Source organism: Sphaerodactylus townsendi, linkage group LG07 (assembly GCF_021028975.2).
Source record: "Sphaerodactylus townsendi isolate TG3544 linkage group LG07, MPM_Stown_v2.3, whole genome shotgun sequence".
NCBI lineage: Eukaryota > Metazoa > Chordata > Lepidosauria > Squamata > Sphaerodactylidae > Sphaerodactylus > Sphaerodactylus townsendi.
In genome coordinates, this window is record NC_059431.1 from 60,277,314 (window position 1) to 60,301,598 (window position 24,285).

A 24,285-nucleotide genomic window follows, 5' to 3' on the forward strand; every position below is an offset into this window, starting at 1 on the left:
TTAGAGATCAAGAAGAAACAGTTTGAAGAATGGGATAAGAAAATTAAATTATGGGTTTTTAATCAAAAGAAACCAAGGGTGATGAACAGAATAGTTTATATGTCTAAAAAACTAATGGGTTGGGGACTCCTAAAATTACAGGAATATTATGAGGTGTCCCAAATAAAAAGTTTGATGGGAATCCAAATAGATAAAAAAGATAGATGGATTAAATTTGAAAATGAGATAAATCTGAATATTGGTAGCTTTGGAATATACTCAAGTTGTTCAAAAACAGAAAGACAAAAACTAATAGGCCCTCGAAAAGTGATATCGGAGATTTGGGAAAAATGGAAAGGGAGATGGATGCCAGGGATTCTGGGCCAGGCACCGAGAGATTAGGGAGCATGGAGTCAGTAAGGATGGGAGGCCAAGTAATTAAAAGATCTCTTACATAGACAAGGACCTACAAAAGCAGTAGCACATCTGTATAATGAAAAGAGGAGATTTTATAACGTTTCCCTCATCTTATAGGAGGAAGGAGAATTACAGAAGGAACTGGTTAGTACCTAAGAGGGAATTTGGGGAAAAGATAAAAAGCCTCCAGGATAGAAGGAGATTGTATAAATGAAAAAATTGGTATTAAAAAATTAGATGAAAGGGAAAGGAAAAATGTTAGAGGAGTTTTATATAAATACATGAAGTAGAAGATCAAGAAAAGATTTATGGTAAGAGCTATATAATGGAAAAATGGCAACAAGATGGAGTAGCACATGACACAGATTTTTATAAAAACAAAATAATAGATAATATAAATAAGATAAAAAAATGAGAGAAATATGCTTGAAATTGGGAGAAGTGAAACTAATATTAGCAAAATGGTATAGGAAATCACCGAAACAGCTTGGCATATATGATAAAAGGGACTCCTAGTTCGAATAAAAGTTGGCATTGTGGGCATAAAAAATGCAGATTTATACCCATATGTGAAGTTAGAATGTGCAGAGGTAAAACACCTGCGGGAAAATGTTATAATGTATATGGAAAAATATGTGAATTGTAAAAATAAAGATAAATGTAGATCTATTATTTATAGGCATAACTGGGATTATGCAATAATAGATCAAAAGAAAGAGAATGCTATTTAAACTTATATGATCGTAGAGCAGCCCTTGCAGTAATAGCTTTAGGGTGGAAGAGACAAAAAGAGAATCTAGACAATACAGAAATGGTTGGAATATATATGGGAACAAATACAATTAGAAAATTTTGACATAATGTCAAGAAACCAAATATGGCAAGAAAAACAAAAAGATATGAAGCGGATCTGGACTGAATTCAAAGACTGATTAAACGAAATTGGAATCACAGAAGAAAACTGGAAAAGAAGATTAGAAAGAATGGACCTGCTGCTGCACATTTAAAGAAGAAAAGAAGAAGGGGGAGGGCGGAAAAGGGGGTAAAAGGATATGGAGGATGAAATATAAAGATGTATAATATAAATCTGTAACAATCCAAAATATCAATAAAATTAAAAAGAAAGAAGAGGCACTCCAATTAGTTGGGTTAACCCATACTATACAAAATATTAAGTACAATTGTATATATTACTGCAATATTATCAGTTTTGTGTTCAGTGTTTTCCTAACTCTCCATGTTGAATTTAGCTTTTTATTATTTCTGCACTCTGAATGGATTTTTTCATCTAACTACTGTGTGTCTCAGATCTTTCTTGGACAGTTGTAATCAGTTTAACTGATAATCCAATTAAGGCCTTAACCTAAGAAATTGGCATACACTTAAAGGTATAGGAACAGTTATGGTCTATTGGTTGATGACAGTTGACGTGGAAATAAGAATTCATTGGGGTTCTCTGGCACAGTTAGAACTATATCTGACAGTTGTAGGGGACTCACAGAGCATTGTCATTTCTCATAGAACATTCAGTTCATGATCCCAGCCCTTTGGGGATGTGGGAGAAGATATGATAAGGGAAGAAGGCCGGAAATATGAGAATGCTTGGGGCTCTTCCAATCTTTGTCCCATCCCAAGGCATGCTGGTGATGAGGCCAAGGTCATCACCCCTTTTCAATCACTGATGTGGTAGAATGTCAAGTCCATCAAAGATAAGCCCAGAACTCTGCAAGACTTTCTTGTGGAACTTAAGGTAGATTTGGCATGTGTGATTGAGACCTGGGTGAGGGAGGGCAAGACTGTCTCCCGGAAAGGACTGCCCCCCCCCCCGGTTATTTGGTCCTTCATCAGTCATGGACAAAGAGTGGGGGGAGGTTTGGCAGTGGTTGTACAAGAGGCTTTCTCCTTCAGGGCACTCCCTGCGCTGGAAATATCAGGTGTTGAATGTGTGGGCTTGGTGTGGGGAACTAAGAAGAGTTTGGCAATCTGGCTGGTGTACTGTCCACCCAATACACAGGCATATTCTCTGTCAAAGCTGCTAGAGGTGGCATTGGGCTGGGAGTTCCCTGCATGAGTATTCCCTGCATTGGAGTTCCCTGCATGAGTATTGGGGGACTTAAGTACCCATGCAGATGCTGTTTCTTCCAGATTGGTGCCAGACTTTATGTCTGCCATAGTAGCACTAGAACTTTCTCAATTTGTTTCAGATTCCATGCATAGAACAGGCCATACCCTGGATTTAATTTTCAGTACAGGGGTGGAGGTGGGCTCGATTACCATAATTCAGGTGCCATGCCCTGAAGGCTCAAATGATTGTCACAGTCCCTCCTCGTATAGGTGACAAGCAGATTTATACTTGCCTGTGGAGACTCATAGATCCGACTGGATTCTGGAATACTTTGCGGAACTCAATGCCTCCTAACAACACATTGGATGGACTGATAGATAACTGGCATGGCTGGCTATTTGAAGCCACAGATGAGATCGTGCCCCAATAGCCTCTGCAAAAGGTTGGAGTACAGATACTTCAGCAAAGATGGTAAATGGTGTGTCCTCCATTCTCTGATTCAGAATATGGAAGAACAAGACCAATATTGCACGCATTGGATTTATTTTGTTATTTAACTGACGTCTTGTGTACATTAGGGCAGACAGTTGTTCTTTGCCTTCGGGGGGAATAACTAACAGGTATGGAGGATTACATAACTTTGAGTAGAGTCTGGTAGAGCTGATACGTAGTTTCATGAGACTGTAGCAATACATGACCATCTGCTTCTGGGAAGCTTGTGTCTCTTCAGACCTTTTTCTTTTACCCTGTAATCTAGATGGTGCTTACAAAAATATGTGTATATTTGGAATCATAATGCTTCCTCCTGACGTTTATATAAGAAAGAAAATTTGTGATTGTACAGTTTTGAAAGGGTGTCTTCTGAATGTAACAGGAGTATAAAGGAGATGAAGTATAGATCAGTGTATCTAATTCTGTACATGGCACCATCTTTGGATCTAGAGATTAGAACCACGAACGTTCACGGCTGATATTTCCAGAAACCTGAGGAAAGCCCTGGTTTTACAGAATTATCTGAAATCTTAGAAAAAAATCCTGGCAGATTTAACCCCTTTCCTATATTAAAAATAGCACAATTGTAGGGATTGATAGGCAACCATAACAATCTTGCCAGCATTTGAGTCTCAGTTTCTGTCAGTAAAAAGATAGGGAGGGGACAGAGCTCTTTTGGCTTTTGAGGGAGGGTTCATGCAGTAAGGCCTAGCTGCAACCACTGACAGGCTGGTCTGCTTGCTGCTATTCATGAGAAGCCAGTGTGGTATAATGGTTGGAAGTTTGAGATTAGGATCTGGGATACCCAAATTAGAACCCCGACTTTGCTGAGTGAAGCTCATTGGGTGATTATAGGCACTCCTAGCTTAGTTTACCTCACAGGGCTGTTGTGTAGATTAAATGGAGTTGATATAAACTACTCTGTTGGTGAGAAAAGAGTGGCATAAGTAAATTGAATAGATAATGTAGCTGAAGATTGATGACAGATCAAAGATAGGTTGACTTGTTCATTGGAAAGAGAGACAGAAGTAAGGAAAGAAGAGAGCACCCAGAGACTGTCAGGAGGCTGGAAAGAATAAATAGTGGGGAAAGGGATATTGGGGAAATTGAGATGCCCCTTGCAAGTTCTCTGTGGGTCACTAGTCAGTATAACAGATTCTCAACATTGCCATCTGCTGCTGGTTATTCATTTATATGGGTCACGTAGAAACAGCAGAGATATTTCAACAAAGCTAGGGGAACCCCCAGGTTTGCAGAAAAATCAGGAACATTAAAAAGGAGGGGGTTAAAACTCCCCAAACAAAGAAGAGGTGTATGTACTTGTATAGACAACACTTCTCTGTCAACCAGCACAACTGGAAGGCAGAGAGGAAGCAGAACTGCAGGTGGGTGGAGGAGAGAAGGGTATAAGTCACCATTCCTCCCCACAATTTCTGCAAAATGGTAAGGGGTCAGAGCAGTTGTGAGGGTAGGCAAGCAGAAAGGGCATTGTGGGAGGAACATTCAGGCAGAGACTTGTGGGCTGGCAGGATGGTGGTGGGACGACAGGCAAGCAGGCAAAGAGGTGGGGTTAGGCAGTGGGTAGACAATAGCAGGAAGAGCAGATGGGCAAGCAGGCCAAGTGAAGGGGAAAAGGGCAAAGTTTCTACAGGTTTGTAGGGAAGAAAGTAGAGCAACAGGAGGGGCAGATGAGTGGAGTTCTTCCTCAAGTATTTTTATGCATCTCTGGAGCTGCCTGGGACCCTGAGCCACTGCTAATATTTTAGCCAATCTAACAGAATTGGCAGTGCTGCAAGTGAATAATCAAAAGGAGGGATAAGATGTTGTGCTAGGCTTGTGTTACTATGTTATCTGAGATAAACAAATTCTAGGAAATCTAATTTTCTGTCTTCTTTAATGGGAAGGAAAAATGAAGCAGTAAGGGTTGGTTTCACTGTCTCGTTCCCTTCAATGACTACCAAACACTTGTAAAATGGCTTTTGTTGTTCTTTGTGAATTTCACATTTGTATGAAAGTTTCACAGAAGACTTAGTTTCTAAAACTAAAATCTTTTGATTTTTTTCAGGAGCCAATGAAGTCTAGAGCACCACAGCTGCACTTGGAATACAGATTCTACAAGCAATTAGGATCTGGAGGTAAGTATACTCTACTAGCAAGTTGTAGGTTGAAGTAACTGTTAATAAAGGAATAATAAATTATGTATTAGCATGTAATGAAAAATAGTTTATATAAAATAGCCTTTTACTGGAATATTTGTGGGTAATGTCTCATAATGATCTGTGTAATGGCCTTGGGCAAAAATTAGTGTTCACATGTACAAAGGTTTGACACAATTAAAGAAGAGATGCAGAACATACATTTCCTGTCTTATCTATCCAGCCCATAGTGTGTGCAATCTGCAATTAGTTTACATTTCGATTTTAAATGAAAACCCAATATTTGAGAGGTTGAAAGCAAAAGGCATTGTTCTTTCTCTGATTCCCATTTATATATGTTTGTCTGAATCTCTCACCATTTGCTTTGCATATCTATAACTATATAGCAGTAACCCCAATTAGGAATGGTAGTGAACTCATTACTGTGGAGCTATGTACTGTCATGAACAGGACTAGTGTGAACATTCAGCTGCAAACAACTTTGTATATTGTACGTGTGTACCTCATTTTTGGGTTGCCTGTTTGCCTGTTTTTCAAAGATGAATGATGTGTGGAAACAAACACCTCATAGCCCTTAAAAAAAGTTTGAATAAAGAATGCAGTCCAGGTTAAAATCCACAATTGTGCCATGGTAGCTTGATGGGTAACTCTGGAACAGTGACACCCACTCAATCTATCCTATGATACAAGGTTGTTGTGGAGATAAAATGGAAGAGAAAAGAATGATATAGGCCAGGGGTGGCCAACCTATGGCGCTCCAGATGTTCACGAACTACAATTCCCATCAGCTCCTGCCAGCATAGCCAATTGGCCATGCTGGCAGGGGCTGGTGGGAATTGTAGTCCATGAACATCTGGAGTGCCATAGGTTGGCCACCCCTGATATAGGCCACTTCAGGTCTCTGTTTGGGAGAAAGGGGGGGTATAAATGAAATAAATAAATACTAACCTGCCACTTATAATGCAGAATTTGTGGCTGCATGGAATATTCAACTGATGTATCACTGTGTTTAGTCCCGTCAAGTCACTTCTGACTTGTGACCCTATGAATTAATGACCTCCAAAACGTCCTACAGTTAACAACTTTCCTTAGTTTGCCATTACACAGTTTGAATTTTGCTCATGATTTCTAAAGCTCTGGTGGCCCTCACCTCACCTAGTAAGTTCTTTACCTTTGTTGGGAAGTTGTGTTCTTTCCTGTAGCCAGGGAAAGTTTGAAGGCTGGCAGGTGGCTGTGTTTGGGGGGCTGGGAAAAGTAAGAAATTTTCCCCTCAAGTGAAAGAGGAATAGACCAACTTGTACTGGAGATAGGGTTGCACCTAAAAATAGCAGTTAGCTTCCCTTATGTTATCTTAATCATACAAAAAGGTTTGAATCTATGAATCTTATGGTGCACTACATAGGTCTGTTAAGTCCTTGTTTTTCTTCATGGAAACTTAACTGTTTCTGTCCTACTGGAATCTATTAGTTTAAGTCAGTGGTTCCCAAACTTTTTTGGGCCACCATCCACATGGTTTCATAATCTCCAGTGCTGTTTTATAGCATAAACTATTTATGTATAACTCCTTACCAAGCATGCACAAGCATTCATCTATCACGGCTGGACAGTAATTGATTTATAAGAAATACAGTAGCTGTTACCAATTATTGGCTGTCTTGAACCATAAATACAAAATAATTGTGAGCAAAGCAAATAATTTCAAAAACAGCAAGAACTGTGAAACTTTAAAGAGGAAGCAAGGAAATGTTTTGCTCTAGCTGTGACCTGATCAACTGTAAATAAGTGAACCTAGCAGTCAAAGGGGCCCACTTTAGGGTCCCCCTCACCACTCTTAGGTAATCTTACCACTTTTAGGTAATCTCCCTGCTCACTTTGGGTACCACTTGTTTAGGCCCTAATTGTTTATATTAAGCTATATCAAATGGTGGGTTTTTTATTACATAGAACATGTACAAGATAGTTTGTAAAGCAACAAGAAAGCAACAATCTTCCAGTCTAAAATTTGAGACAAGGAAGGTGATGAAGAGACGGGTGACAAGGTGGAGGTAGGGAAAAACTCAAGAAGGAAATGTGTTTATTCCAATGACAAGTAAATGGGCTTAATTCCTGTAGAGGAGGGGAAATAAGGAGCTGTGCAGTGACATAGATATAGATTTTTTATGGGGTGGGTTCGGGGGGCAGGGTCATATTCCCACCCATCTCTGGGAGTGTGGCCACGCCTCCCAAAGCCCCGCCCCCAGCCTCATAAAAGCAGCTCTCTGAGGCCAGGAATGGCAGACTCACCTGCCTCCCGCCCCCACCCACCGGCTGGACTCCCAGCTGGCAGTCCCTTCTGCCTTCCCCTCTGGACAGAGGCATAGCTAGGGAAAATGGAGCCCGGTGCAAAATCTGAGCTTTGCGCCCCTCCATGGGCGGCCGCTGTAATGGTGGAATCCACTCCCAAACAGCATCACTTTCAAATGGTGTTTAAACTAGGAAGCCCAGATTCTCCTTTTAAATCCACCTTAAAGGGAGAATCTGAGGTCCACAGTTAAAACAACATTGAAAGTGATGCTGTTTTGGGGTGGATTATCCCCCACCCTGAAACAGTATCACTTTCAATGTTTAAACTGGGGACCTCAGATTCTCCCTTTAAATCCATGCCGAAGGGGGTGGATTTAAAAGGAAAATCTGGGGAAATTTGGGGGGGGGGGTACCTGCTGTCAGGGGTGCAATTGTTAAGCTAGCAACACCAAACTTTCAGGGTATCTTTAGGAGACTCTTCTGATGATACCACCCAGGTTTGGTGAAGTTTGGGTCAGGGAGTCGAAAGTTATGGGCCCTCAAAGGTGTAGTCCCCATCTTCTATTAGCTCCCGTTGGAAACAGTGGGGGATGGGGGCACCCCCTTTGGGATTCCATAACTGTGGACCCCCTGAACCAAACCTCACTAAGCCTGGGTGGTATCATCATAGTCTCCCAACAAATCCCTGAAATTTTGGTGGTGCTGGGCTAAAAACTGCACCCTTGCTGGCCAAAAACTGAAAAACACTAAAAAATACAAAAAACACACAAACAGGGGGCGGAGTTTAGGACATGTAATGTAATTGAATCCGGAACACACACACCCTACCCACGTTCTTGAGCTGTGCAAAGGCTTTTCCTGTGGTGTGCCTCTTCAGGATAGCATCTTCACAAATAATTTTGCACCCATCTGAAAGAAGATAATGAAGAAATAACTCTTCATCTTAACTGAGAAGGAATTTCAGAGCCTTGGGCAAACTGCAGGAAAGGGTCTGGACTCAATGTCTGATGGAGATTCTTGCCTCTTCGAGTAAGTCCTCCCATGCTGAATTTAGAGTTGCTGATTGGTGTGGAGAAAAAAATGTCCTGTCCTTTTAACAGAGGCTTGAAACATGGAAATAGACTTTTAAGCTTCTTGTGACTTGGACGTAAATAACATCTCCTGATAAATAACATCCCAGGACATTTCCCTGTGCCAATTGGCAACCCTGTTTATAACTTAAGAGTCAACATTAAGTTTGCTTAATATGACAGAGAAAAAAATGTATTTGGTATGGAAGAGATTGGGCTCCTTAATTTTTGAGGTGGCTCCTAGGTCCAAAGAAAATGTGTCAGCTCCCCAAAATAATGTGCTTATGTTTAATGATCTGTTTTATGTTGATGCTGTGAATTTAGCAAGACAGTTTTCTGGGGCAACTGACAATATTCCTTGATGACATTTTTCATTAGAGAATTTTAAACTGTGGGCTGCCTAAGTTTGAACTTTCATATCAATATGTACCTGTGCATTACATATTCCACTGTATTTTTGACAGGTTCATTTTTTTCCGTAACATCTTTATAGTGAAGAAGATTAGTGTGTTAAATCTGGCACCAAACAAATTTGCATGTCAGACTGTTCATTAAAAGCAGCTCAAGCCTATCTGTGACATCGTTAATGTTATCATTCTAGCCATTTGTGGTAGCTGGATTTCAATTAAGTATATGGACTCAATTTGAGTTACTTGAAATTATTGAAGCATCTGGTCTGCCAATCTGTTCCATGTGCAGAAATATACTTCCATGTTTTTTCTGTTATGCTAACAGTGGTAAAGTTAAAATTTGGCTTTCTGCCAGTTACATTTTTGGGTTTTCTGGCCTAGGGTGTGAGGTTTAGTTGTGAAGTTTACTGGAGAATCAGTTTCTTGGAGCTGATGTAGTCTCATTATTTTGTCACAGTGAAAACTGTTTCTCTCTGAAGATCATACAGCACCTCTCTGATTTGAGCAGGAAGTTGGAGAGGAAGCATCTGAGCTCAATTCATGTGCTGAGAGGTTTTATATCTATTAGCCTTGTGCTGTCTATTCTTCTGCGGTGCTTGAGGTTTTGTTGTAATTTATCAAGTTTCTTATTCTTCAGAAAAAATCTATATATATGTAACATGGTGGTAAAACAATGCATCCTGTGATTGTATCTAAGCCCGAAGAAGGAGCTCCTCCGTGCCCAAGAATATCTGAGTACCCTGCTAGAGAAAATGGTCAAAGGATACATAATACTCCGTATCTCATTCCCCCCTCCTCACTTTTACCTGTGTGAGATGATTTCTCTTTCAGAACCTGGTGCAGCTACGTAGTTGTGGTTCTGGTGGGTACACATTTCACAAATACCTGCATTGGATCAGCATAAACTGCAACTACTTCTGTATAGAAACTTTGGCAGCAAGTCTGTCCACATCCAGTTTGCATAACTCTATAGAATTACGTTGCCTAAAAAAACTACTTAGATATTTTAAACTGGTCAGCCCCATCCATGTCCTGAGGCAGAAGGATGTGGCGCCAGTGCAGCACCACATTGCCACCTCCAGTGAGCGTTCTGATGGCGCGGGGAGCTTGGGAAAGCCTTGAAACTCCCCCCTTGCCAGAAAGCCCCATAGGTTTTAAAGGACATATGCCATCAAAACAGTGGCATAAGTCTGAGGGCCGGTGAGCAACCCAACCACCCCAAAAACTTGGCAGAATTTTCCAGAAGAACTTCAGTAATGATAAAGTGCATAATCATTGTCTTGCAAGGTGGAAATAAACTTTAAATATGATCCAGTTTACATGAGGCATGGAATTTTTACTTAATTAAGCTTAAAGATGTTGAAATGAATGTTTTACTTTTTCACTTTTTTCCAGATGGAGTACCTCAGGTTTACTATTTTGGCCCTTGTGGTAAATATAATGCCATGGTGCTGGAACTACTGGGACCTAGTTTGGAAGATTTATTTGACTTGTGTGATAGGACTTTTTCTCTGAAAACTGTTCTCATGATAGCCATACAGTTGGTAAGTAATTGTTCCTGTTTTTAGTGATCTTCAGTTCAACATTAACTGGAAATTCTTTAAGGATATGCAAAAACAAAGGCTATGCCATCACTTTTAATTATTTTGAGATTGTTTTGCCCTATATTTCTCTTTATTTCATATTACTACTTGAAGATACCTGATGAGAAAAATATTTGCGTGTTAATAAATTCACATGCAAGCAGAACTTTCAGCAGAAAATTGAAAAGTTGCTGAATTGCCTTATTTTGCTGCAATCAGTCAGAATTTAATCTTCTAATCCCGTATTCCTGTATTGTATTAACTCGCTGTTGCCTAATAAGACTTTTTGAGTATTCCTCAAATCTGCACTTAAATTGCTGAACTATAAAACTGTAGGGGGTGAAGAATGCAGCCAAGTCACTGCTTAATACTACAGGCAGATTTATATAGATTTCTGAAATGAACTTCCCTGGGTTCATTATTCTGGTTTTCTATCAATCATGAGAATAAATGTGTGTGACAATAATCAGTGATTGTTACATTATACAGGGTTGGGGGGGGGTGTTGGTAAGTGTGTTTAATTTTGTCAAGTGAATTTCCAATATATAATCTTTATGGACAAATTTAGTTTTTTAGGGGGAAGAGGGTACAGGAAAAAAATATTTGCATTGTAATAAGGTTTCATAGAAATCGCATATTCTGTTTACTAGGGATATAATGTATTAAGGATTGCATTATGATAAGTAGATAATTACTAGGACTGTTAGTTGATTACACATGGTGGCTAGGATAATGAGCAGTGATCTGTTAGGTTCCATGATCAAACTTTTATTACAAACGCACAAGATGGACAACCTATTAGCTCTCTCCCCCCACTCCCCACCCTGGACACCAATCTACAATATGGGTATAATAATACTGACATTTTTTCAGGGCAGTTGATGTGAAGTACTTAGAATGATGAGAGGGCTGTGTAAATGTTGAGAATGATTATTACAATTTGTGCTCTTATAGCCTAAATCAAATAATTAAGGTTTAAGAAGAGGTCAACTTCAATTTTTAGTTTGGCATGTAATACTTTCCTTCAAGACAAAAATCTAGCATGATTTGCTTTTTCTTTTGTTACTACGGTCCTGTTTATTTAAAAAAATCCTTTTCTATTTAATAGATTTCTCGCATGGAATATGTTCATTCAAAGAACTTAATATACAGAGATGTAAAACCTGAAAACTTCTTAATAGGACGACCAGGAAACAAAACTCAACAAATTATTCATATTATAGATTTTGGTTTGGCAAAAGAATATATAGATCCAGAGACAAAGAAGCACATACCATACCGAGAACACAAAAGCCTTACAGGAACTGCTAGATACATGAGTATAAATACACATTTAGGAAAAGGTATGTGTTCAAATTTAGCAGCTTCTCAAACTTTATGTGAACTGTAAACATTAATTACTTTTGCAGACTTATTTTTTATTGAAATGTTTTGTGTCATAGATTTAGATATTCATCCCAGTAAGTGCTCATGTAGGAAATGTTTTTACAAAAAGCTGTTACTTTTTAATTTTATGCACTATTTCACAGGGAGTTGTGTTCATGCATTAAAATTTGTGGTTCCTAACCCCCAGACCATGGTATCTCAAGGAATTTATTAAAAACCTCACCTGCACAGTTTATTCCTGTGCTTAGTCCTGTCACAGTGTTAGTCCTGTCATCAGTGGACAGACCAAGCTATTTGCAGTTGGTTTGTCTGTATCAGTTCCTGCACAGAACCATTGTATCACAAACAAACCTTGATAGTCATAATGGGCCTGTAGCATATGACCGTTCTATAGACTCCGTGTGTAATCCATGTGAAATCCATGCAATACACAGAGAGGGGGAAAGTGGCATGGATGTTGGCACAGAGGCATTTACCTTGGCAGCAGAGTGCTGCATAGTCCTGCAGTGCTCAAGTCCGAAAGTTTTCCACCATGCTGTCACTTCTGCACCATTGGGGCCTACACCAGCATGGAGGGGGGTGATCCCAGGGTCTGAGCCAGCTTCCAGTGTAGTCTTGGCCTGCGAGACAGACTAACCATCACAACCCCAGACTTGTTCAATAAAGGGATCAGAAAGTGCCATTCAGTACAGTGGAGGCATAATCGCTGATGCCTGTGTCGTTCACACTCCATCTCAATGGGGAAGGGGGGGTCTTGTGCCTCCAGGCTGAGGGTGGCTACTCACTTTCCTGCTGGGGCTGTGCTGTTGCCGGCTGCTTTTGATAGCTTGCACTCTCCCTCTGAATCACTGGCCACCGGGTCCATTCTGCTAGGGTTGAGGGGTTGTCATGCGCAAGGGTCCCATTGTTGGACATCTGGATCAAAGCCTCTCAGGAACAAACTCACAAGCATTGCCTTGGGAAAGTCTTGCACTTGACTGGCCAGCTTTTTGAATTTGTGCACACTCCACAACAGACTTACACCCTTGCTGCAATCTCTGGAGTTGGTTCTGAACTTTCCCCTCCTGCTAGGGATCTTCAAAGCGGCCCTGCAGCATCAGCATAAATTGCTCTAGTCACTGGAGCTTGGCAGCATCCACTTCAAACAGCCTGACATTCAAGGCAGCCACCTCCTCTTCCAAGAGGCTTCCCACGTATCACATTTGTCTAGCATCAGAAGGGAAAGTCAGGCCCCAATCCTCCATAAAGCCATTCACATCAATCATAAAGTAGGCCAGCCTATCTGGATCTCCATCAAATGAAGCTCATAACTCACAGTTTGGTTGGCATGGCACTTGCAGCGCCAGTGAGATGACCCACTTTGTGAAGCAGGTTGATTCCCATGACCCCCTCCCCCGCTGGTGGTGGGGCTGGTGGAGTGGTTTGCTGGACTGCTCTTTGGGACCTCTGCGCCATCTGCACACATAGCCCGGCTATCTGTCGGGTGAGGTCTCCTATCCCTCTGCTAAGAATGCTCATCTCATGTTGGAGTGCCTTGTTCTCAGTGTCCAGCCGTTGAAATTCTCGGTCATGGCATCCTGCCTGGAACTGCTCGCTGTCTTCCAGGAATTCAGTGGATGTGCCAGCCCAGCGTTGTGGAGCTAGCCAGGAATGATGAGCACCTCCATACGGGGTTTGTAGCCAGTCAAACCCTGCATATTCCTCAGGTGAGGGGTCTGAGAGGTCGTCAACCCCTCTGGAGTTATCATCAGGGTTTCCTTTCCACAAAAGTTCATCAGGATTTGGTTCTGTTCTCGTCGTGGTGCCTCGATTACTGACTGTGCCACCTCCATTCAACTCATTGTCCCCAACCATAGTTACAAGAGCTGCAGGATGGGAGTCTGAGGGGTAAGCACTTAAAGGGATTTCTGACAAACTGTCACAGACTTGTTCAATAAAGAAATTAGTACTTTGAAAGCAGAATTCTTATTTATTTTAAAATAATTTTTAAATTAATTTTCACATTATATTCGGCAGACATAAACCAAAAAGAATTCTAAACAGATAGAAGCAGAGCAAAAAAGAAACACAGTACATCTACTCAAGACTGCATTAATATAATCATAACATAATGGATCCCAATTTGACGTTCTATATTATCAGAGAAACCATCAGAAAATCTTTAAATCACTGTCTTCTGTCCACAAGCTCTAAATTATCTTTACTGGTCAGTCTATTATAGCTTAATCATTATCAAATTAATAATCCTCAAGTTGATCTTAATTTTACATGATTGATTCTGCTTTGTATAAGAAGTAAAGTTCCCATCTTTCATCAAATTCATGTTGTAATCTATTTACAAGATGTGTTAAGCCATTACAGCATATTCTCTGATTTTATCTTTCAAAATTCTGTAGTAAGATCTTTATTGGATTTCCAATAGGATGCAGTTGTTACTCTTGCTGCATTTAATAAATGCCTACATAGTTCATTAAGCTTCCTAGAAAGGTTTTCTGGTAAGATACCCAATAACATTTTTTGCACTAAGAAGAAATTTAAATTTAATTATCTTTTGCATTTTTGTATGTACTTCTATCCGATACGTCTTCATTTTTTTAATAAATCCACCACATATGACATCTCCAGCAGAGACCATTACTTTGTTTAATCATTTTCTTAATCACTTCAGGAGTTATGTACCATCTGAAAAACATTTTCTACCAGTTCTCTTTTAGCATTTGGCCTGCAGTAAGTTTAATATTTTTGGTCCATAATGTTTCCTATTGTTCAAAAGTTGTCTCTTCTTTGAAGTTTTACATCCACTTTACCATGCATATCTTTACTTGTTCTGTTTTCATTTTCAGCAAAATCTTACATATTCTTCCCATCAAATGTTGTTTCTGTGTTGTAATTTCTTTTTCAAAATCTAATAATTCCCCTAATTTTTCTCCTTGTGGTATTGGTTCTCTTCTAAGTCTGGATGATTTCTGGAAATATGTCAACCATTGTATTTTTTACCCTCCTCTCTTGCCTCTCTTTTTACCCTATCTCTTGCCATGTTTTGATTTTCCCTTGCTTATTGGTCATTTCCTAATAGAATATATTGTTGTCCTTCAGTATTTCAGTATCATAATAGGCTTGTATAGGAGATTTTAAGGGTGAGGTTAGAGGGAGGCTAAGTTGTAAATATGTTTTTTCCAGATTTTGAATAGACCTTTTTTTATTACACGATGGTCATTTTTTTATCAGCTCTGTCTGTGGGTTGGTTTTTTCTGACCATAAATAGCTATGTATGCCAGACGTTAAGTCTGCTGTTTCTAATTTTATGAGTAGTTAGCTTCCTCCAGGCGTGTCCGCAGTTGAGTAGCCACCACTGTCTCCAGGACCTCTCCTAAAAAAGGGACACTGGCAATTAGACTATAATTGTCCAGAACTGTAGGGTCCAGGGAGTGCCTCATTAGAAGAGGGTGGACCACTGCTTCCTTAAGAGCCAGTGGCACCACCCCCTCCACATCTTTTGAGTGAGTGTCTACTGAGTATACACTACCTAAATTTTTATTAGTCAATAAGTGTTGATGTTTTTGTTTAAGATGAGTTTTTTAAATACAGATAATATCTCCTTGTTTTTGCAATTGATTAACAGAATTTTTATTTACTGATGGCAAGTGTGACGGATTAGGCTATTATAAGGTTAATCTACAAAGGTGCAGTTAGCCAAAGCAAGAGCCCCACAGTGTTAACCAGAGCGCCACCTAATTGGCTGGCTACGATGCAGTAGCCAGGAGCCGGAGATAGGGTACGCTGACTGATATAAAAGCAGGAAGAATCCTGTCAGAAAGACCTCTTCTTAAACCTCTCTATAAGTTCTGTTTGTTTTACCTCGTGATTTTTATTTGTTAATTTCCCTGGCTGGATTTTTGATAGTAATGGCCGGGGATGGAGGTGGTGTGAGTGGGGGAGTGCCTAGGCCAACAAACAGCTACCAAAACTTCCCTCCCTTTTGGGGCCTCTGACTTCCCTCCCTTTTGGGGCCTCTGACTTCCCCTCAGGGAGTGGGTGCTGTTATAGCAAACATCGGAAAGTGCATTGTCAGAACTGAGTACATTAGAACAGGCAAAGTATTATATCCCTGCACCACCTCTTTGCCTCGTTGGAGGACACACTGTTGTGCTGTCTTGGGCTGCTGTTCTGCTGCCTCCTGCCCTTGAATTGGGCTGTCAGCCATCATTGTTTGAGCTTCAGAGACAAAAATACAAATAGCTTGGGTCAGATATAATGAAAAACTGTGGTTTGTTACTTGAATGGTTCTGAAGGAACTTTGGGTTTGGGGAAAGGACAGCAAACCCTAGCTTGTGACTTGGATCTTTAATTACTCACTTTGGTTTGGTGACATGGTGGAAATACTTTTATTAGTGGCAACTGTGAGAGAAGCCAGATGAGCTCTGGTTCATTCACACAAGAAACAATGTTTGTGTTCAACCATACCATATAATAGAGTAGGACAAAAGAAGTTTTCCATGTGATAATGTTGCTATTCAGATCCTAATACAGTCTGCTCCTTTATCATTAAATAATTTGAATGGGGGCATTTCAGTGTCATTATTATCTGTCAAATATTTGTGTTTCTCTGAAACATGTCTTTCTTTGTATATATTGTCAAGCTTCTGTTGCACTGGGTATTGGATGCCTGTATTCAGTTTTTCTCTTGCTTAATAAAGCTGTAATCCATGAAGGCATTCTTGTCTTTGATTTTTACAAGCATTTAAGCAGGTGTGATTACTTTGTAAGTGATATGATTACCAATTAAGCTGTGGGGATGGAATCAGATTTGAATTACATAACTTAAAAGTCTGATACTCAGTTTATGATACCTTTGTTGACAAGGTGAACAGTGCAGTTCTTGGCATCTTGTTCAGGTATTCTGCATAAATCAAGCAAACTGCTATTTGAAGTGATATTGTGTGAAAATGCCTACTAATTTAAATATTTGTTTCATCCTTAAACATTTTTGTTTCATCCTTGCAAATAAAATTTCTGTGCATAACTGTGAGCCTCCAGTGCTTAAGACTTCCTTTTATTCCGGACCTGTGCACAATGTTTGCCAATGTGTTGCACATCTGATGTCCCTTCATGAGGACCAGCCACCAATACAGCAGTAGCTCTGTACAGAAAACCAATAATACCTCCTCCTGACCTTAATTCAGTTTTCATGTTGTCCCATGACAAAAATGTTATGGGCTTAGGCTTCTTGGTCTTCAAATAAGCAAGAATGAGCAATGGAGCTTTGAAATAGCTCAGCCAATCAGCATCGTGAAAACTGCAGATGGGCTTTTCTTTCCATCCTTGGATCTTCTTACTGAGAACCAATGTTGGCATAGTGGTCAAATGTCAGATTAGTATCTGGGAGATCCAGATCTGAATCCCTACTCTGACATGGAAGGTTGCTGGGCAACTTGGGCCAGGTTTACACTCTCTGCCGAACTTATCTCACAGCACTGTTATATGGATAAAATAATATAGAGGAGATGTTAGTTCTCCCTTGAGGAAAAGGCCATATATATATAAATGAATTAAAAAATCAGGATGTCTAAGTCTGATTCGAGACAGCTCCACAATCAGCTTTCAAATGACAACATACAGTTCTGTTCTCTCAGTACATTTCATTGGTCACTTACGGAATATAGCAATGAAAAGATACATAGTTTTTCATGAAGACATTGAGCATAAATCTATCACTACCACTCTTCTGCCTTCCAAATACTAAAACTATTTTCTGCCTTTTGGACCTACATTTTTAAATCATTAAAAGAATCCCAGATTCTGAAGGAAGCAGACAGGCCTGTTGTTGTTTTTTTGCATTCACGAGGGAGTGGGCAAAGTAGAGAATATGTCCTGTGCCTTCAGAAAGGCTCCTCTATTGCCTTTGGCATTTAGTGTACATATGTCATCGGTCCTTTTTTATATGCTGGATCAGTCATCTTATTCAGCTTTAAAAGAGCATTTTCAAATCAGATAACTTTTCATACTAAATGATACCTCTTTATTTCCAAATATAACAGTGCTATAGAAATATAAAATATTCATATTTAATGGCATTTTTGTATATAATTGTTTATGTAACTGTTTTGGACTTGGTTATTAATGTGTTAAATTTACCTTTTCAGAGCAAAGTAGAAGAGATGATTTGGAAGCTTTAGGTCATATGTTCATGTATTTTTTAAGAGGCAGCCTTCCATGGCAGGGTTTAAAGGTAGTGTATGAATTCTTTGAAATTCTTCTGGTTTCCTCAAATATTGTTATTTTGTAAAGTGCTTCTGTAGCAGTCAATTTAATGTCTCTTCAAACTTAGGCAGATACGTTGAAAGAACGGTATCAGAAAATTGGTGACACAAAGAGAGCAACTCCCATAGAAGTACTGTGTGAAAATTTTCCAGGTAAATCCGTATTACTAAAGTAAAGAGTATATAGGCGAATTTCTATTTTAAAATTGATCACTCGGTGATATTCAAGTAGTCCCTGTTTGTGCTATCAGTCACATGTCTGCAGTTTATCATACTCACCATATTGATTGAATTACCATTAAAATGTTAGTGGAAGGGAAATAGCATTTCTTCTTATCCCATACAGTATTTTTATTTGCTTGCTGTATAAGAAGTTGTGAGCTATCTGCTGTGCTCAGTTGCTTTTAATAGCTTTTGTAAAAACTGACCTCTCAGGTGTAGCTGGTAAGAGCTGCATGGCAATTGCTTGAGAAGTCCTTCTGAAATAAATCAGTGGTTGCTGAATGGACTGCCATCAACTAAATCTTTACTTCTTCAAGGAGTTTTGGGACTGACCAGAGGATTTGACATGAGTTTTCCATGTAGAAATGGAGCACTTTGTACTGGCTAGTTTAAGGGTCTCCAAAAATATCTTGGATTGAATTCCTGGATTATCCCTCAGCCACTTCTTTTTAGTAATGGAGGCACAAACTAAATGTATGAACAGCTAAGTTACAACTTATGAACAGTTGGGTTGATGATGGGAGTCCGTCTAATCACTGATGCTAATAACTTGGTTTAAGTCTGTACACATAATGGAAAAGTGTGTTCAAAAGTTAGTTACTAGGGAGAAATTTCAATTTGGTGAAGAGCTTCTTGTCCATGTTGTAGATCAGGGTTACTGAACTTAAGTCTCTTTAAAGCAACAACTGTGATGTTTCTTGTTACAAAACTGTTGATTTGGAAATGGATGCAGTGTTCAGACTGAACTGTACAAATTTATGTGAATTTGTGTTAGGTATGTTCCTTTGCAACTTGAGTTTCAAAGAATTTTGAAAGTAAATGAGTGGGTGTGGGGACTAATATACTGGTGCCATAAAGGAGGGGAAGAGAGCAAATGAAGGTAAAGAAGAGGAGTGGGAGGAGGCACAAAATAAAAGCCCAGGGAACAGATCCCAATGTTGAAATAAAGCTCCATCCAACCCCATCAGATACTTACTTTAGCATATACTGGTTATGAAGCAATCAGTTGCAGTATCTGTGTGAGCCACGGTGATATAGGCATTAAAATTTACCTTTACTCAGAAATTCTTCTTAAATGTTTAAAATGCTTTCTCTTGAAGTGTAGACCATTTGTTTAATATAAATTTTGAATTTCTGTTTTTGCTAATGGTTGAAACTGTGAACGCTCCTTATTCATGTAGAGGAAATGGCCACATATCTTCGTTATGTGAGAAGACTAGATTTCTTTGAAAAACCAGACTATGACTACTTAAGAAAGCTGTTTACAGACTTGTTCAATCGGAAGGGCTATATGTTTGATTATGAATATGACTGGATTGGTAAGCAGCTGGTGAGTATAACTATACAATTCTTTATAAAATGTTTTAGACAAAGGCATCAGGACTGCTTGCCTACTGTATAACACGCATTGGGACCTCTGTTACCCACTTTTGGCAAGACATAACCCCTTTTTTTAAAATGGGAGGGTAGTTTGTTGGTGTTTGTCTTGTGTTAGTCAAGATGTTGTTTATCTTTCTGAGATAAACTACTCCTGTAGAAATTTTAACTGCTGTATGCAATGCATTCTGCTTACCTGACTCCTGTTGCTATGTTTTGTTGTATGGTTCAATCACTGGTGCAAATGAGACTGTATTTATAGAAATTAGCAAAATAATTTTAAATTCCTGTCACTTTAGTTGTAATTGCATGTGAGCTTATAAAACTAGTACATTAAAATTTACCAAGTGATCTTGTGTGTTCAGTAAAAAGCACAATTGATTTAAATGGCATATAACCTAATGGTAATTAAGTACCACTTAGACTTCTGTGTTGCAAACCTGTAGCCTTCTTATCAAACAGCTCATTATAACAATTATTCAGTCATCCTTTCACTAATGTATTCTAAGAAAATGTGCTTTCTGACATTATTTAAACTTGGTCGGGAAGTCTGGGATGTAATAAATTTAATAAATAAATAAACAAACTTTTAAAAGAAGTAATATATCTGCTTCCATTCTGTGAAAAGAATCTTCATTGTGAGCAAAAAATGTTTGGGTGGTAACATAATGTGAGTGCAAGACATTAACAGGATCACAAGTTAGTAGCTCCCTTTCCCGTATATATACCTATGCTAACAATTTGAAGATGATGCTTTTGTGTTTTTTTAATTAATAAGCCTGCTTTTAAAGATAACTCTTTCTCTTCGTATAATACAAGGTGAGCAACTAGCTTAAGTTAATTCTATAGCAACTTAAATACTCTTGCAGTAAGGTTTTCAGAATAAGTATTAGCAACTCTTTGAAAACCTGCACTTTTATTTTATTAGTTATTTGCATACCGTCTTCTTCGTAGCCTACTCCAGTGGGTTCAATCCATTCAGATCCTGCAGTATCTTCCAACAGAGAAGCACATCCACATAGAGATAAGATGCAACAGTCCAAAAATCAGGTAAGTTGTTTCACAATAACTGTATTTCTATATTTGCGCTATCAGTTTGACAAAAGGTCTATTTAACAGTTTTTGATGTTGCTGCAAGCATATATTGGCTCATGCCCTATAGTTCTTTTATATCTAGCTTTTTATACAAACATGTATTAGCTATGAAATGTAGTGGTGATGTTACAATATGACATGAAAAAGCTCCCATAGTATATAAAATATTTGGTATCTAACATGTCCTCGCTGACTAGTGCGTTTCATAGTCAAGGTAGTGGCAGCCTGACTGTTTGCGAGAACCTTACTTATAGTAATGCAAACCTGTTCTGAGGATAGCTAGAAATGTTAAAGCTGAAATGGCAGGAGGGTACAAAGTCCAATTGAAGCACTGTTAAATAGCTGATGCTAAAATTAGGCATGGTTTAGTTTGTACAGTGAAAGAATGGAAATGTAGGTTAGTCTTCACTCATATAAAAATGTTCTTTTTTACTTAAATTCTTTTTTGCAGCATTTCATTTTCTCTAAATTTTATATTAAAAAGGGTGCATCAACATTTTCACTTATGAAAAGTGTGAACTTAATGTGATGAAGTTCATTGCTACTTTGAAATCATTTTTGGAATTCTGTTTTTAGTATTTCAATATAGCAACAGTGACCATCTGTAGTGATTTGGTGTCAGTGTTATGAAAGTACTGAAGATCTCAACATTCTCCTTCAAACAAACTTTCATCTGTTTCTTTGTGTCCGGTGATACTAAACTATTGTTCATTAAATGGAAAGCTTATCCCATCTCAAGGGCTACCCCAGATATTCCTTTTTGCATGGGATTTTCATGTTTGAAGTTTTTTGGGGGTGACTTCAATTACTGTTATGGCTAAAAACTTTAAACATGTGTCTTTCTGCTGCATATGTACTGCTCTGTGTGTGTAAGTGCATACACGTGTTCCTGTGATTATTATATAAACTACAGTTAATTAGCAGCATGTGTTTAATATTTTCTGGGTTCTTATTCCTCCTCTTCCATGCATGCTTAATGTATCATAACTCACAGTCGACAGACCACAGGGCAGCTTGGGACCCCCATCAGGCCAACCCCCATCACTTGAGAGCTCACCTAGCAGCTGACAGACATGGTGGCTCGGTACAGGTATTTTCTGTTCTTTGCATGACTATTTCCACATCCTGATCTCCTTAGCAACATGTGGCATGCGTCTAGTTTTCTACTGAAAACGCTGAACTGTGACTGCTGTCCCCTTCCCTTGATTATAATAGCCATAATGAAAAATCATGCAAAAGCTGATTATTCTATTTCTGCAAATGCTTGTAGAAGATAAGCCATCTCTCTCTTTTTTTAAGAAAGTTTATTCTGTGTGTCTTCAGGGCAACTCTGGTGTAATAACTGCAAAATGTTGTGCTCCGGGAGCTTGCTTATTAAGCATCTAATTAAATTGCTTATGTTATTAGTATTTCTGTTTCTGAGACAAAAATGTAGTCAGATTGAGGGAACAGGAAAAACAGTAGAGAGCTTCTTATCTAGTACAATGCTTATGCAGCTGTCCTTCCACCCCATTCAGAAAATCGGCGCAGTCAACTCTCATAGTGCTAGTCCGTGTTAATCAGCCTGGCAGACTATATCTTTTTCCACACTATATAAAGGATATAATGTGCACTGTTAAACCCAAAAGAACCAGCAATCTTAAATGTGGCATTTCCAGTACAGGATTTTCATTTTGATTCTTGAAAGCTTATGCCTTGAAAATCTTGTTGGTCTCTAAGGCACTACTTGATTCCATTCTAACAAGCATGATATAGTGCTTAAGAGCAGTGAATTCTAATCTGGGTTTGATTTCCCACTTCTCCACATGAGTGGTGGACTCTTATCTGATGAACTGTATTTGTTTTCCTGCGTCTACACATGAAGCCTGCTGGGTGACTTTGGGCTAGTTACAGTTCTCTCAGAACACTCAGCCCCACCTGCTTCACAAGGTATCTGTTGTAGGGAGAGAAAGGGAAGAAGTTTGTAAGCAGCTTTGAGACTCCTTACAGGAGAGAAAGGAGGGAGTGTAAATCCAAATTCTTCTATTCTCCTGCAGACTAACATGACTACCCTCTAAAACTGTCATCATGCATTTAGTTCTGCAGCGAGATTCCCGCTCCCCTGGCCATGCTTTCGTCTTCACAGGGAGACCTAGGGTTATACCCAAACCTATTTTCTAGTTGTAGAACTCTTACTGTATTGGAGTTTATTGGTATAAAAGTCAGGTTTGGATCCTGTAATTTCAACTTACTTTATTTTCTTTTCAAGTTAACTTATTTTTTTTCTTTGAGAAAGATGGGAACGGTTACAGTTAGTAAAGGGAACTTAGTAAATGGGAACAGTTACAGTTAGTGCATCTAGTATATCTTCATTTATCATTTCAGAGTTAATTACCAGATTCTGTGAAAATCTAAGGAAGTATGCAAGCATAGCCTCCAGTCCCGTTAAAACAGTTCAGTAGCATAGTCAAGGCTCCATGTAGAATTTGGGAAGCTGTTTAGTAACCAGTAAGCCTTCCCCCAGCCCTTCTGTAGTGCAAGGGCCTAGGTAGGCATCTACAACATTACCATGTTGGACTATTAATCGGTGTATACTTTTAAGATTCTAGCTTACACTATGTTTCAACTGCTGAGAATCTTTCTTTTGAGATTCTTAAACAACTGTACGAGATTGACAGTGATAAATTACCCATGTAGAAATGACATAATTCTGACTAATTTGGTCTGGTCATATTCAAGGCTTGCTAAAGTTTGCTGTTGTCACCTCTGCTCCACAATAGCAAAAACATAATCTGTTCCCTATACTGAGTGATTCATTTGATATCTGAGAGAAGGGATGAGAAGGTGATTCAGAGTGATGAAGACTATAACAGTAATATTTTTTTCATCTTTGTGGCTTCTGTAAGGGCACATATGGGACTGTACCTACACAAGCCTTTGGCAAAGATTGATTCTGGAGCTATCTAGCTTTTTCTGGAAGATTTATTGTACTTCTCTCCAAACTAGCACAAGCTGGAGTTTTCCTGCCTAACCTGGCATGGGATAGAGGCAGGGGGGAGCGCTCCTTCCTTGAGTTCTCTCTCCACTGCCATGGGGACAGGACACTTTCCTCTAGCTCTTTCAGCTTAACTTCAGACTCTTCTCCTCCTTTTTGCTCTAGTTGCTGCCTCTCCTTATTTAAAAAAATGTGATTCATCGTATGTTGGTTCCTTGTTTTCATGAGCCTCAGTTTCTGTCTTTCTCTGAATCCTGGGGGAACATTCTACCAATATCCTGTTAGTCTAAAATACGTATATAAGACAGAGATGTTCAGCTGGACCTATAATTGAAGACAGTGATAGATTACATGTGCTGATCTCACCTTTCTCTCTCTCACCTTTCTTTTCTTTCCTTCCTTTCCTTCCTTTCCCCTTTCCATTCCTTTCCCTTATTACTTGCTTCACCCTACTATATTCTTATTCCCTGGCTTGTGTTGTGAGGACACCACACTTCTTTTTTTCTCCCTGGGACT

General features: G+C 39.1%; 1 protein-coding gene across 7 annotated transcripts in view; it reads left to right on the forward strand.

The window, feature by feature from the left end:
• Positions 1-24,285, forward strand: part of CSNK1G3 (casein kinase 1 gamma 3) — an 83,802-nt gene that overhangs the window by 42,145 nt on the left and 17,372 nt on the right. For 2 of the 7 annotated variants that reach the window (XM_048502834.1, XM_048502833.1), the window contains exons 4-11: positions 5,019-5,088; positions 10,268-10,416; positions 11,564-11,798; positions 17,985-18,070; positions 18,170-18,254; positions 19,505-19,653; positions 20,655-20,750; positions 21,790-21,885. In XM_048502834.1, the coding sequence (XP_048358791.1) occupies positions 5,019-5,088; positions 10,268-10,416; positions 11,564-11,798; positions 17,985-18,070; positions 18,170-18,254; positions 19,505-19,653; positions 20,655-20,750; positions 21,790-21,885 (966 nt within the window). Of the gene's footprint in view, positions 1-5,018; positions 5,089-10,267; positions 10,417-11,563; positions 11,799-17,984; positions 18,071-18,169; positions 18,255-19,504; positions 19,654-20,628; positions 20,751-21,789; positions 21,886-24,285 lie in introns of all 7 variants that reach the window. The other 5 variants (XR_007245005.1, XR_007245004.1, XM_048502836.1 and 2 more) reach the window with 3 other exon arrangements.